Here is a 15395-nt window from a genome sequence, read left to right as displayed (position 1 = left end):
TGGGACCGACTCACCTGTACATGGGGACAGACACCGTCCTCTCGTAATAGTCCCAGGTGGAAGACAGATCAGTTCGGCTCAGATTCGTGGCGTAGACTCTCCACGCCGCCTGCAGAGGGACAGAGGACGATCACTTCCCCGGAAACAACTACAAGCCAGATGCAGCCGGAGCAGGAAGGAGCCCATCCACCACACAGACTTTCAAAGTAAAAGCACATCAATATGTTTGCTGCATCATTGGTTTTAATGTGGAGTAAATATTTGTCACTGAGTTTCTGCTCTGAACCGGTTTCATCCAGTGGGTTCTGAATGAAGTGATGATGTCACCGGTCACATGTCGTCCCTGCAGATGGAAACAAGGGTCAGTTCACCTGGATGAGTCCGGCTGCTGGGTTGCGTCTCTTCTCAAAGTGCTTCTGTCGGTGCTGCTCCTGGACCTTCAGAGCAAAACCAGAACCCAGGATCCCCTGAGGACACACATATGAACCCAGACCAGGTGAGTGGAGACCAGGTGGACGCTCACCTCGGGTGAACTCAGGGAATCATTTGACTCACAGCGGGCAGAGCAAAGAAAGAGACTCCGATCAGAGTGAAGGTCGCAGCCAGGAGACGTCCATTCCAGGTGATGGGGAACTTATCTCCATAACCGATGGTGGTCAGTGTGATCTGACAGAGACAGAACAATCAGGACGTCAGGACTCATGTCCAGGTCCAACCTGAGGTGTAAGTCGCTGAGTCAGGACTTTAACCTGAACGAGATCTTAACTCCACCCAGTGGGACCGGGTGGATGTCATGTCCCCTGAAGTCACAGTAACATGGTCGTGTGTGTGAGTGTGTCTCAGTCTCACCAGTCCCCACCAGAGGGCGTCGGCATACGTCTCAAACTGTTCGTTATCTTCTTTTTCTGCCAAATAAACGAGGAAACTGGCCAGAATGAGACACAGGAAGCCGATGTACCAGGCTGTGATCAGCTCCTGTAGGGGGCGACAAAGAGACATCAGGAGCAGAACCAGAGAGAGACAGAGAAGTTACCCAGTTGACCTATGAGAAGAGAGAGAGACAGGAGAGGACACCGTCATTCTGCTCCACCTTGTCAACGACACACACACACACACACACACACACACACACACACACACACACACACACACACACACACACACACACACACACACACACACACACACACACACACACACACACACACACACACACACCTTGCTGTGGGCGTACACCACTGATCCGAGCAGTTTCCAGGTTCCTCCTCGTCGGTCCATACGGATCATCCTCAGGATCTGAAGGAACCGAAGAGAACGAATGGCTGACGTGGCGAAGACGTTCCCCTGCGTCCCCGCCGCCAGGACGGAGATGGACGCTATCAACACCATCACGTCTGGGGGACAGACAGGTCAGAGAGAGAGAGGTGAGTCCTACCGTCCCCTGGTGAAGGGGTCTTTATCGTGGTCAGACTCACCGATGACACAAAAGGGTTTCCTGGCGAACTTGAGTCGTCCTCTCCATCCTCTGAACCGACAGCAGCAGCCTGCAGCCCAGATCCTCACCATGTACTCCACCCCGAACACCACGATGGTCACCACCTCCTGTGAGGACCACAACAAGGATCAAGCAGCTGATGGAGTTCTGTTTGGATGGTTTCCTGGTGAATTAGCCGGAGCACTGACTCAGAGAGAGACCGACCTCTGACCTCAGATCAGATAAAAGTGTTTTTACCAGGATGTAGAGAGCGTCCTCTGAACTCTTCTCGTACTCTTTGATGGTGGAGAACACAGACAGAACCAGACAGGAGAACACCAGCAGGAACCTGGAGACAAAACAGACACTGACATCTGTGTTTCCAGGGGAAGATTCAAACTGTGGCACCTGATCTCAGGTCTGTTTCCAGGGGAAGATTCAAACTGTGGCACCTGATCTCAGGTCTGTTTCCAGGGGAAGATTAAAACTGTGGCACCTGATCTCAGGTCTGTTTCCGGGGGAAGATTCAAACTGTGGCACCTGATCTCAGGTCTGTTTCTAGAGGAAGATTCAAACTGTGGCACCTGATCTCAGGTCTGTTTCCAGGGGAAGATTCAAACTGTGGCACCTCATTATTATCCGTGAGAGTCACTGACGTCCTTCACTTTAGTTTCCTGTTTCAACTGTTATGAATTTTGATATTATTATATAACAGATGTGAGGACAGGTGTGAGGACAGGTGAGGACAGGTGGAAGAACAGATATGAGGACAGATGAGAGGACAGGTGTGAGGACAGTTGAGGACAGGTGAGGACAGATGAGAGGACAGGTGAGGACAGGTGGAAGAACAGATGTGAGGGCAGGTGTGAGGACAGTCGAGGACAGACGTGAGGACAGGTATCTACACGTAGGCGTGGTAGATGAAGGCCCATCCTCGAGGCCTCTCCAGGACGTTGTACAGGAAGTTCTGCAGTCGTCTGTAGAGAGCATTTCGTTTCGGAGGTTTCTTTCCCCCGGAGACGCTGCGTTGCCGCCGAGGTCCGTCCTCTGCACCTGGACAGAGACAGACATCAGACTTTATCCACCAGAAGCCCCCCCCCCACCAGAGGGAGAAGCCTCCTTGTGGTATCTGTGGGGCGTCTAATGTCGTTAATACTGTAGCCTGTTAACAAAGATGGACGACACGTCTCCAACTTCTCCAAACATAAAAATCACAATATCTCAGATACACACGCTGCCCTCTACTGGTGATCACATTGTTTACAGTCAGTCTGTGGAGTCGTGGAGTTAATCCAGGTCCCGCCCCCACACACACGCTACCAATCACAGGAGTCAGTGTCAGCTGTCAATCATCACGTGTCAGCCTGTTTTCATTTCATCAAATAACTGATTCAAATCAAACTGATCAGAAACTTGAACAAACATCAGAGAGAAGAACTGAAACATGAGAAACATCTTCACAAACAACCCATCTGCTAACATGGAGGAGGTCTATGACCTGTACTGCAGCCAGCCACCAGGGGGCGGTCACGAGTATTTGACCTCACTTTTAGGAGCCGTCACGTCGTCCATCTGTTTTTACTTCATATCTTCTGGAGGGGCTTATTAATGTAAATGTAATCTTTAATTTCTGATAGAGCATGTGACTAACAACACACACACACACACACACACACACACACACACACACACACACACACACACACACACACACACACACACACACACACACCTGATATGAGCAGGGCTCCGTCTCTGGACTCGCTGCCTCCGGCCTCCAGACCCACGAAGCCGACCTTCAGCCTCTTCTGGTCGCTCTGCGCTGCGGGGAACATGTCGCCGTTCCGGGGTTTCTGCCTCCATGACCGAGAGTCCGGCCGCTCACAGAGAACCGGGGCCCGTCAGGCGGGGGAAGCATCTCGGAGGAGGAGGATGGAGGAGAGGAGAGGAGAGGAGGAGGAGAGAGAGGAGGAGAGGAGAGAGAGGAGGAGGAGGAGAGAAGAGGATGAGAAGAGGAAGAGGATGCAGAGCAGACACGGATCCGCCTGATCAGCAGCTTCTCTCGACTTCCCGCACAAAAAGGAAATAGAATGACGTCACTGACGGGTTTATTGATGACAGATCAAAAAGACACCGATCAGCTGATCGTTGTCACCATGGCAACTGCACAATGTGAAGTCGGTAACCATGGCAGCCAGAGAGCGAGGAGAGGAGTTCAGCAATGAGGAGAGGAAGAGGAGGAGAGGAGGAGGAGGAGAGAGGAGGAGGAGGAGGAGAGAGAGGAAGAGGAGGAGGAGGAGAGCAGAGGAAGAGGAGAGGAGGAAGAGTGAGGGAGGAGAGAGGGAGGAGGAGAGAGGGCAGAGGAGAGAGGGAGGAGGAGGAGAGAGGGAGAGGAGAGAGAGGAAGATGAGAGGGAGGAGGAGAGAGGGAGGAGGAGAGAGGGAGAGGAAGAGAGGGCGGAGGAGAGAGGGAGGAGGAGAGAGGGCAGAGGAGAGAGGGAGGAGGAGGAGGAGAGAGGAGAGAGGGAGAGGAGGAGAGGAAGATGAGAGGGAGGAGGAGAGAGGGAGGAGGAGAGAGGGAGAGGAAGAGAGGGCGGAGGAGAGAGGGAGGAGGAGGAGAGAGGAGGAGAGAGGAGAGAGGGAGTAGGAGAGAGGGAGAGGAGGAGAGGAAGATGAGAGGGAGGAGGAGAGAGGGAGAGGAAGAGAGGGCGGAGGAGAGAGGGAGAGGAAGAGAGGGCGGAGGAGAGAGGGAGGAGGAGGAGAGAGGAGGAGAGAGGAGAGAGGGAGTAGGAGAGAGGGAGAGGAGGAGAGAGAAGATGAGAGGGAGGAGGAGAGAGGGAGGAGGAGAGAGGGAGGAGGAGAGAGGGAGAGGAAGAGAGGGCGGAGGAGAGAGGGAGGAGGAGGAGAGAGGAGGAGAGAGGAGAGAGGGAGTAGGAGAGAGGGAGAGGAGGAGAGGAAGATGAGAGGGAGGAGGAGAGAGGGAGGAGGAGAGAGGGAGGAGGAGAGAGGGAGAGGAAGAGAGGAAGATGAGAGGGAGACGACTGGAAGAGGAGGAGGAGAGGAAGAGGAGGAGAGGAAGAGGACTAGAGGAGAGGAAGAAGAGGAAGAGGAGGAGGACTAGAGGAGAGGAAGAAGAGGAAGAGGAGGAGGACTAGAGGAGAGGAAGAGGAGGAGGACTAGAGGAGAGGAAGAGGAGGAGGACTAGAGGAGAGGAAGAGGAGGAGGAGAGCAGAGGAAGAGGAGAGGAGGACTAGAGGAGAGGAAGAGGAGCAGAGGAAGAGGAGGAGGACTAGAGGAGAGGAAGAGGAGCAGAGGAAGAGGAGGAGGACTAGAGGAGAGGAAGAGGAGGAGGATTAGAGGAGAGGAAGAAGAGGAGAGGAGGATTAGAGGAGAGGAAGAGGAGCAGAGGAGGAGGACTAGAGGAGAGGAAGAAGAGGAAGAGGAGGAGGACTTGAGGAGAGGAAGAGGAGGAGGAGGAGAGGAAGAGGAGGAGGACAAGAGGAGAGGAAGAGGAGGAGGAGAGCAGAGGAAGAGGAGGAGGACTAGAGGAGAGGAGGAGGAGAGAAGAGGAGGAGGAGGAGGCGGGAGAGAGGAGGAAGAGGATGAGAAGAGGAAGAGGAGGAGCACTAGAGGAGAGGAAGAGGAGGAGGAGGAGAGGAAGAGGAGGAGGACTAGAGGAGAGGAGGAGGACTAGAGGAGAGGAGGAGGAGGAGAGGAGAGGAGGAGGACTAGAGGAGAGGAAGAGGACTAGAGGAAGAAGAGGAGGACTAGAGGAGAGGAGGAGTAGCAGAGGAAGAGGAGGAGGACCAGAGCAGAGGAAGAGGAGGAGGACTAGAGGAGAGGAGGAGGAGCAGAGGAAGAGGAGGAGGACTAGAGGAGAGGAGGAGGAGGAGCACTAGAGCAGAGGAAGATTAGATTCTTTGTGGATGTTTTCTCTGTCAGAGGCATCGTTTACCTTCCAGTTAAAAACAGATAAAACTTTGTTGTTTTTTATTCATTTGATTTCAGATTCATTCCACATTAATAAAGCTTCACAAACAGAAGGAACATTAAACTCCCTCCTGTGTCCCAGAGAAGATTCCTACAAAGACACAACAGAGGGAAATAACATCACAATCCAAAGTGAATCACTTTCCCTCTTCACATGACACACAAGCACACGTATGATGAGGACCCTGCAGATGAAAGGACGTCAGTGGAGTGACATCATCAGCGGTCCATTGGTCCTGGTTCTGATTCTAATGATGTCATCAGTCCTCAGGCCCAGAACACGATCTCTCCAGAGGAACCTTGAGTTCCTCCAGGTTTCGAACCGGACGATGTGTTCACACGACTCTTCTGAGTCCGTGAAGACACGAAGGAAACAACTTCCTCCTGAGTTTTGAAGATGTGGATATTTCAGCACTTGGTGCAAACATCACGTCTCTGAAGCTGGAGCTTCTCTCTTTAAAACCAGTGTCCAGTCGTCTGCGACTCGGTTCTTCACTCTGAGTTTAACACGAAGCTTCGAGAACTTTGACTTGTGAGATCGACTCAAATTTAATTAAGTTCTGAAGTGAGGAATTTTGGGAGGTAACATTTCTCAGAGTTTACCGAAGCTGCAGAAAACCACAGGTCAGAATGAAGTCACAGATCTGATCTCAGGTCAGACTCAGGACTTGAGGAAGTTGTGGATTTGTCGTCCTCGTGTTTCGTGTTGTGATAAAATCTGAGCGTCTGATCCATCACCTGCTGAAACGACGACCGCCCTGTAGCACTGAGCTCCACCATCATGAAGCGCTCCGAGCGGCTGGTCAAACGCCCCCCCCCCTGTACTCCCTGTACACACAGGACTGTGGACTGAGACGCCTACAGAGAGGAGGTCAGAGGAGACAAGGTGCCAGGAGAACAACCTGTCTCTCAACGTCTGCAAGACCAAGGAGATGATCGTGGACTTCAGGAAGCTGCAGCATCTACAACACAAGATCCTGAGAAAAGCACTGAAGATCATCAGGACCTCGGTCACCCAGGCTGTGGTCCTTGATGAAGATCATCAGGACCTCGGTCACCCAGGCTGTGGTCCTTGATGAAGATCATCAGGACCTCAGTCACCCAGGCTGTGGTCCTTGATGAAGATCATCAGGACCTCGGTCACCCAGGCTGTGGTCCTTGATGAAGATCATCAGGACCTCGGTCACCCAGGCTGTGGTCCTTGATGAAGATCATCAGGACCTCGGTCACCCAGGCTGTGGTCCTTGATGAAGATCATCAGGACCTCGGTCACCCAGGCTGTGGTCCTTGATGAAGATCATCAGGACCTCGGTCACCCAGGCTGTGGTCCTTGATGAAGATCATCAGGACCTCAGTCACCCAGGCTGTGGTCCTTGATGAAGATCATCAGGACCTCAGTCACCCAGGCTGTGGTCCTTGATGAAGATCATCAGGACCTCGGTCACCCAGGCTGTGGTCCTTGATGAAGATCATCAGGACCTCGGTCACCCAGGCTGTGGTCCTTGATGAAGATCATCAGGACCTCGGTCACCCAGGCTGTGGTCCTTGATGAAGATCATCAGGACCTCGGTCACCCAGGCTGTGGTCCTTGATGAAGATCATCAGGACCTCGGTCACCCAGGCTGTGGTCCTTGATGAAGATCATCAGGACCTCGGTCACCCAGGCTGAGGACTTCTCACTCTGCTGCCGTCTGGCGTCACCGGAGCATCGAGCTCCACCAGACTCACAAACAGCTTCCCCCCCCCCCCCCCCCAGGCCATTAGGCTTCTGAACAGTCACCATGTACATTCTGCTCCCCCACTACTACAAATACTTACTACACATATATTCATATTATTTAATATTCCCCACTCCTTCACCCATTAAACTGCTGCTCCATTTTGCTATGTTATATGTAAGAGGTTATATGTTATTTCTTTTTTATTTTGTAAAGCCCGTCTACTGCATAGATGTTGATCACAGGTCACACTTACTACATATTTATCCATATTTAATTTAATATTCCCCACTCCTTCAACCGGTAAACTGCTGCTTCATGTTATGTTTCTTTCATTTATTAAAAAGCCGGTCTACTGCTCGATGACGCTGTGATTGGTTCATGTGACGATAAACTTTGATTTGATTTGAATCTCGTTTTCAACTCAGACGTTTGAATCAGGTTCAGTTCAAAAGAAAAAACGACTTCTTGTTTCAAACTTTATTGAACTGGTTCTGAAACCGAAACCATGAAGAAGAAGTTTCACATCAAAGACAGTGAGCGTCTCCATGACAACCACACAAGTGACACGGCAACCAGACGAGTGACGAGGACCTGGTCGCCGGGCAACACAGTGGAGGGCTGTGCTGATTGGCTGGCAGGAGGCTGCCCCCCCCCTCAGTAGGGCTGTCTCTTGATGAATCTGGTGAACATGGCGAAGGCAGCGACTGGTTTATCTGATGGAACCATGTGACCTGAGCCCTGCAGGAGGTCGGAGGGAAAGGTCAGCAGGTGAGAGGAGGTGACAGTGAGGCTCAGCTGAAGAGGAGGGTTTACCTTGACTGTGAGGAAGGCCATGTTGTTGAACTCTTTGACGAAGCCTCCGACCTGCAGCCCGTCTTCATCGCTGTAGAACCACGGACGCCTCTGGACCAGCACCTGAGACATCAACACACCTGAGTTCAGTTTGTACAACAGACGGAACACGTCCCCCCCCCCCAACGTGGTTATTGATTATTAATCAAACAGGAAGTTACCTGCTGCTGCAGAGACTCAACGAACCACTCGTCTCCCATGAAGTTACACGCCATGTCCACGTCTCCGTTATACACCAGGACCCGGTACTTCTGCAGAGAGCGCCACAGTCAACAAGGCCCCGCCCCCCAGCTCTTACAGTGTTTATCAATGTCATCGTCTCCATGTCCTTCTCTGATTGGCTGAGCTGCACGTTCCTCTTCCTGTGCTCCAATCATCTTTCTGCTGCTTCTGCAGACACTGGTTCAACGTTGTGTTGTTGAGTTTGAAGATAAAAGTGTGAAGAACAGTGGTTCTCATGTCATGAAGTCATATTGAACCTTTACTAACAACAACCTGTGACTCTGATGTTTAGAGGAAGTGGTTTCATTAGACTTTCATTAGATCAGGATTCTCTCAGAACTCAGTGAGGTTCTGTGTGAGCAGCTGTTCTGATGAGAGCTGTGGAAACACCTCAGCTGAGAGCAGCATCACAAACACCTCCACATGTGCATCTAGGGAGAAATCCCACAATGCACTGGGCTCTGCACTGGGAAGTCGTTCTCTGAGGAAGAGGAGTCTGTGGTTTCAGCTGAGAGGTGATAAGTGTGACTGAAGTTTGTGAGTTCACTGACCAGAGCAGAGAGAAGCTTCAGATACTGTTTCCTGACGTCCAGACACAGACGCCCATAGTTCAGATTCACCTCCGCACTGCAACACACAACTTGTGGTATTATTGTTACACACACACGTTTGTACAGCCATCTTAGTGAGAGTCTCTCTCTCTCTCTCTCTCTCTCTCTCTACCTCTCTCTTTCCAACACTCTCTCTACCACACACACACTCTCTACCTACCTCACACACTCACTCACTCACTCACTCTCTCTCTCACACACACACTCTCTCACTCTCTCACACACACTCACTCTCTCTCACACACACTCTACCTGCAGATGACCCAGGCCGGGACCTCAGGGCGGATGTGCAGTGCGGCTCTGACGTAGGGACTGTTCAGGTAGAGGGAGGAGGGGGTGGAGTTTGTGCAGGGGGGGTCCAGACGGACCGACAGGTGGCCAGAGGCCAGAACTCGAAGCTTCTACAGAGTCAGAGCAGAAACCGGTTTGTACTGATCCACCAGGTGAGTTCAGGGGAACCCAGGTGACCCACACTCACCTGGTTCCACAGCTGAGTCCACTGGTGATTGGTGAACGAGTTCCCCAGATCCCTGATCACCAGGTCGCCTCGCTCCACACTGATCAACAACAGGAAGTCAACACCGGGCTCCAAAAGCTCAGATGTACACGTGTTGACTCAGAGGTCAGAGGTCGCAGCTCACCTGACTCTGTGTCCGACTCCACCTGGACAGGACGAGTACAGGTTGTACATGTTCAGACCTGAACCGTAGACGACCTCCTGAACCTCCGACACCTGCCGACAGAGACACCTGCTTTAAACCGCTTCCAACCGGATTCTGGAACCGGGATCAGATCCGGATTCGTCACAAACCGGTTCAGACTCACGCTGGCAGAGCAGTTCTGGTCCTGATTGTTGTAGAAGTTGCACGTGGCGTCGCTGCAGCAAAACGTCTGCAGCCGGCGCCACAGCCCGCTGCCCAGGAGGCCGTGGTAGTAGGCGAAGAACACCAGAGAGTTATCGTTCATCTCGTAACTCGACATACCGTTCCCCACCGCCACGCCCTGACACCACAGGGTTCTGATTCAGTTCTTATGAAAGTTCATGTCCCTGTGGCTGTGCTGCTACGTCACTGGTGCGTACCTGCAGGTTGAGGCTGGCGTCCTCCATCACTCGCTCCGCCAGCGTCGGGATGTAGATTCCTCCGTAACTCTCTCCGGTCAGAAAGAGCTCGTTGTTGCTGAACTCTGGGAACAAGCGGAAGAATTCCCTCAGAGCCAGGAAGTTGTTCATCGACACCTGGAACGAGGACACAGATCAAGTCACTCCACGCCTGTGAGCCAATCAGGACCTGAGCTCCAGACGCGTCACTGACCTCCGTGTCGTTTGTCACGTAATTCTTATCGTCAGAGTACGAGAAACCAACTCCTGCTGGAGACTCCAGGTACAACATGTTGGCTAGCTGCTTGGAAACAGTGAACCAATCAGCTTTCAGGAATCAAACCATGTGTCCAAACCACCCGACACACAAGACGGCGTGCAGGACTGACCTTGTTCCAGGAATAAGGGTTGTACTGCAAAGTCACTCCATCATCCTGGATCTGAAATGACAGGTCAGACGTCAGCAGGTGGCGCTGTGACATTGCACTGAGCCTTTTATCCAAAGTGCATCAACCATGAGGAACAAACCAGAACAACCAGAGTCAGACATCCCACTGGTGCAGGTAGAGGTCACCTACCAGGAAGGGGCCGTGCTCGGTCAGCAGTCCGTCCAGAGAGCTGCAGCCGGGGCCGCCATTCAACCACAGCACCACCGGGTCAGAGGTCGGCTCGTTCTGGGACTCCACCAACCTGAGAACAAGAGGAAGCTCAGCTGACGTAGTGCCGGGTGGATGTCGTGGGAATCAAAGAGCTCATAGACACGTTTGATTATATTTGATTTCCTCCATAACATCTGACAGTGGAACCGGTGACATCACACGTGAGGTGTCAGGTGGGCGTGTCAGGTGCTGACCAGTAGTGCAGGTGTTTCCCGTCGGCCACACTCAGGTAACCAGAGTAATGTCTGAAGCTCGGCTGTTTCTGCAGACCAGGCAGGAAGGTCACCTCATCTCCTGCCGGCGCCGCCTCGCTGCCCAGCAGGGACGACAGGAAGTAGCACCACACCACCCACTGCATCTGAAACCAGACAGGAAGTGACATCAACACCACCCACTGCATCTGAAACCAGACAGGAAGTGACATCAACACCACCCACTGCATCTGAAACCAGACAGGAAGTGACATCAACACCACCCACTGCATCTGAAACCAGACAGGAAGTGACATCAACACCACCCACTGCATCTGAAACCAGACAGGAAGTGACATCAACACCACCCACTGCGTCTGAAACCAGACAGGAAGTGACATCAACACCACCCACTGCGTCTGAAACCAGACAGGAAGTGACATCAACACCACCCACTGCATCTGAAACCAGACAGGAAGTGACATCAACACCACCCACTGCATCTGAAACCAGACAGGAAGTGACATCAACACCACCCACTGCATCTGAAACCAGACAGGAAGTGACATCAACACCACCCACTGCATCTGAAACCAGACAGGAAGTGACATCAACACCACCCACTGCATCTGAAACCAGACAGGAAGTGACATCAACACCACCCACTGCGTCTGAAACCAGACAGGAAGTGACATCAACACCACCCACTGCATCTGAAACCAGACAGGAAGTGACATCAACACCACCCACTGCATCTGAAACCAGACAGGAAGTGACATCAACACCACCCACTGCATCTGAAACCAGACAGGAAGTGTCATCAACACCACTCACTGCATCTGAAACCAGACAGGAAGTGACATCAACACCACCCACTGCATCTGAAACCAGACAGGAAGTGACATCAACACCACCCACTGCATCTGAAACCAGACAGGAAGTGACATCAACACCACCCACTGCATCTGAAACCAGACAGGAAGTGACATCAACACCACCCACTGCGTCTGAAACCAGACAGGAAGTGACATCAACACCACCCACTGCGTCTGAAACCAGACAGGAAGTGACATCAACACCACCCACTGCATCTGAAACCAGACAGGAAGTGACATCAACACCACCCACTGCGTCTGAAACCAGACAGGAAGTGACATCAACACCACCCACTGCGTCTGAAACCAGACAGGAAGTGACATCACAACTTTACAATAAACAGAACATGGAACAACCAATACAATTAAATGAAAATGAATTCAAACTGAAAGTAAACGATATAATGAATCGTGGCTCCTTATGATTTTGTGTTAGTGGAGATGTTGTAAATAAAGTTTAGAGTTTCTCTCCTGAACATGAAATGTTCTCATAAATAAAATGTATAGAAAAAGATCTTTGTGTCCAACTCAGGACTGAGGACAAACTCAAACATGGGACGTTTCAGGAAATGATGCGTTTGCTTTGTTCTGAGTTTCTATTAAAACAGTCGAGGAAACAAAAGGTTAATTAATCTGTAGCTTCAAATGTTTAACACTTTGACTGAAGAGGTGAAATTTATCAAGAGAGAAAAAACTGTTATCATAAAATATCTTCTTTCAACTTTCATTTTAAAATCAAAGACAAAATCAAATTAAAACAAAGAGAGAAATCTGCAGCGTGTGTGTGTGTGTGTGTACAAACATCACACACACATCTTCTACAAAACATCTGACTCAATGTTTTCATCTCAGAGAAGAACACGTGTTCAAATAGGACGAATAGGAATAAAGTAAATAAGATCAGCTGCACATGATGGACAGCAGGGGGCGCTACAGGCCTGAGTGTAATACACATGTTATTAGAGGAAGTTTGTTTTAGCTTCTGTTTGTGTCTCTGGGTGCTACCTGCTAACTGCTAACTGCTAGCTCATAGCTGCTAACTGCTAACTGCTAACTGCTAGCTCATAGCTGCTAACTACTAACTGCTAACTGCTAGCTCATAGCTGCTAACTACTAACTGCTAGCTCATAGCTGCTAACTACTATCTGCTAACTACTAGCTGCTAGCTGCTAGCTGAACTGTGAGCACCAACAGCAACGCTCCACAGAAAAAAACTTAAAACAAGAACCGAGGAAAGTTCTGTCCGTCAACACCCTCACCTTCACCTGGTTCCACCTGGTTCCACCTGGTTCCTCTAGGCTCTTCCTGGTTCCTCTGGGTTCTACCTGGTTCCTCTGGGTTCCTCCTGGTTCCTCCTGGTTCTTCTGAACAGCTGAAGTCGCAGCTGGAGACAATATAGAATCACTATAGAATCACAGAGGTCACATGACAGCAAACTGTCACATGACACACTCCGTCAGTCAGCTGACAGCAGGGTGGTTCATCAGCTCACAGGCGCAGCACCGCCCCCTGCTGGACCGGAGTGAGGATGATTGACAGGAGCCTGACTCGGAGTCAGATGCTGTGGAAGCCCAGGTGAAGGTCTTCTTCTGGATCTGAGTTGATCTGAAGTCGATGAACAGGATGTGAGACACGTGACCATTGTCGTCGCCAGGCACTAAACTTGAACTCGCCTCCGGCGATTTGACAAACGTGTTTGTTGATCCAGGATTTGAGAAGGAATAATTAGACACTTATACATGAAGTTCTGGAAATTGAACATTTATTGTAAAATAAAGAAATACTTACAGAGAGTCTCTGGGGTTCTGCCGGACACGTCACCAGGTTCAGTGGATCATGTCGAGAAGAAGCCCAGTTCAATCCTAAGTCCACAGTATATATAATCAGACACAGGGTGGGCACAGAGGCGGTTCTTTTTCCCTGAGGGAATTCAGCCATTGGCCAGATGTACACTGTTTCCTCAAAGTGCAGTTTTTTGCAAGCACATCACTTTCAACTGACCAGGTGTCCCACTACTGTGGCCTTGGCAAACAGGGAGCCTGCTACAGTGGAGAGACCCAGCAGATTAAGCATTTCAGGAGGATTTCATACCTTTTTCTCACCATGTTTCATGAAGCACCTCATTGTATTAGTTCTGGCTGATACAATGAATTTCCATCACACACTTTTCTCTGAATTGTATTTTGGGTCAGATTGGCATTCAGGTTGACACCTGCTCTTTCTGTGGTCGTGCTCTGGGCCTGACCCTGCGTCTGAGTCAAAAAGATATACATCATTCCAAATATAAGAAACAGTTGTAGCATTATAGATTATATGGATTAAACAGCTAATATTTGTTCACAGGATATAGGTAAAATATAATCACATAATACAGAGAAACATAGATATCTCAACAATCCCTCTGTTGACATGTGTTAATCACATGTCACTAAAATCAGGGTAAGGCTCCCAGCATTTCATCGGGCTATTGCATGAAGTAGTCCCCCTGGGACCCTGTACATTAAGTTTAGTTGCAGCAAGAGGGGGGTTCTAACCACTGTTAAGGCTCCTGTGAGAGATATTGTGCCAGGAAAGCCTTTTTCTAGCAAGTAGGGGCTGTATGCACTCAAAAGGGGCCAATTTGGGTCAAAACCGTGTCCAGAATGGGTCCATACATCACCATTTGGGGTTATGTCACTAATCATAATTGAGCATCAACTTATTGGGGAAGTCCGAAAGCAGGGGTCAGAACGATTGAGGGGACAGTCTGTAACGCAAGAGCAAAGGCATGGTCAATATCTGGTAAGTTGTCACCATCTGGGCAGAAATCATAAGAAACGCAGTCTCTTATGTCCCTTGTCTCCTCAGAGTGAGCTAGCAGAGGCAGTTGTAATGCACGTTCAGTGTCATTCTTTTGTATCACAGAGTCTACACACGGCTGCACAGGGCTCGAATGCAGGGAACACAACAACATCCGCAGATGGCGAACAGGGCTATGAACACTGCGACAGATAGTATGAAGGCCGAGACCAGTTTAGACCATTTGCCAAAGAAGTTAGACATAAAATCATCCCATGGTTTCACGCCAGAGTGTTCCTTCATTTCCACAGAGAGTGAACGCAGTCCATGGAGTGCTTTAGATAAGGTACCGTCTGGGGCTGTGTTGTCAGGGATAAACATACAACATTGTGCGCCCATCATAGCACATACACCCCCTCTCTCTGCTAAAAGGAAATCAACTGCTACACGATTTTGAAATGACATGAAGGAGGTGGCAGACAGCTGTTCGTGTACCGCAGATACTGCGTCTCTGGTGAAATTGGACAAGCGTTGGATGTTATAGTGGAGATAGTTGATTGGGAGTAACTGGGAACATAGCACTAAGGATATACATGCTAAAAAATCATGCTGCAATGTTATTTGCCAGTTTATACTCATCTGGGACCCCCTTGGGAATTCCTATAGCATCCATGTACACCGGACTACTGGAGAATGCATCAACTGATCTGCGTGCCCTAGGGATGGCAGTTGGAGTCGGGGGGGACGTGGTGGAGCTTGGGGTTAGTTTCTTTTCGAACCATAGTAGAGGAAAAACTATCACTAAAGGGATTAAGGTCAAAAACAGTACTGTCCCCCTAAACCAGTATAACCCAGGGTGTCTGAAAGGATGCCAAGGTCTTTGCCTTGGTTCCATTTTTCCTTATTATTTAATTAAAACACATG

General features: G+C 50.3%; 2 protein-coding genes across 3 annotated transcripts in view; both read right to left on the bottom strand.

Annotated features, from left to right (window-relative positions):
• The window catches only part of LOC128450573 (potassium voltage-gated channel subfamily KQT member 2), a 10259-nt gene extending 6851 nt beyond the window's left edge, over positions 1 to 3408 (bottom strand). The window contains exons 1-9 of the mRNA XM_053434116.1: positions 3207 to 3408; positions 2380 to 2527; positions 1733 to 1823; positions 1476 to 1602; positions 1219 to 1394; positions 850 to 975; positions 556 to 666; positions 372 to 467; positions 15 to 109 (exon numbers count right to left, since the gene is read on the bottom strand). Coding sequence (XP_053290091.1) covers positions 15 to 109; positions 372 to 467; positions 556 to 666; positions 850 to 975; positions 1219 to 1394; positions 1476 to 1602; positions 1733 to 1823; positions 2380 to 2527; positions 3207 to 3309 — 1073 coding nt within the window. The 5' untranslated portion in view covers positions 3310 to 3408. The remainder of the gene's footprint in view (positions 1 to 14; positions 110 to 371; positions 468 to 555; positions 667 to 849; positions 976 to 1218; positions 1395 to 1475; positions 1603 to 1732; positions 1824 to 2379; positions 2528 to 3206) is intronic.
• A 4238-nt stretch (positions 3409 to 7646) lies between these two features.
• Positions 7647 to 13098, bottom strand: ctsa (cathepsin A). 2 transcript variants are annotated; one of them, XM_053434101.1, is made up of 14 exons: positions 12953 to 13098; positions 10822 to 10985; positions 10547 to 10658; positions 10358 to 10408; positions 10183 to 10269; positions 9951 to 10106; positions 9695 to 9871; positions 9511 to 9602; positions 9348 to 9426; positions 9122 to 9270; positions 8810 to 8885; positions 8198 to 8287; positions 7998 to 8099; positions 7647 to 7922 (listed from the first exon to the last, which is right to left on the bottom strand). In XM_053434101.1, exons 2-14 carry the CDS (start codon positions 10983 to 10985, stop codon positions 7839 to 7841), a joined length of 1419 nt encoding a protein of 472 aa, XP_053290076.1. In that variant the 5' UTR covers positions 12953 to 13098; the 3' UTR covers positions 7647 to 7838. The 2 variants fall into 2 exon arrangements, with proteins under 2 accessions (XP_053290076.1, XP_053290067.1); XM_053434092.1 differs by lacking the exon at positions 12953 to 13098 and having other exon boundaries at positions 10822 to 11617.
• Positions 13099 to 15395: the final 2297 nt, after the last annotated feature.

This window comes from Pleuronectes platessa, chromosome 2, assembly GCF_947347685.1.
Source record: "Pleuronectes platessa chromosome 2, fPlePla1.1, whole genome shotgun sequence".
Classification (NCBI taxonomy): Eukaryota; Metazoa; Chordata; class Actinopteri; order Pleuronectiformes; family Pleuronectidae; genus Pleuronectes; species Pleuronectes platessa.
This window is presented reverse-complemented; position numbering and strand designations above follow the sequence as displayed.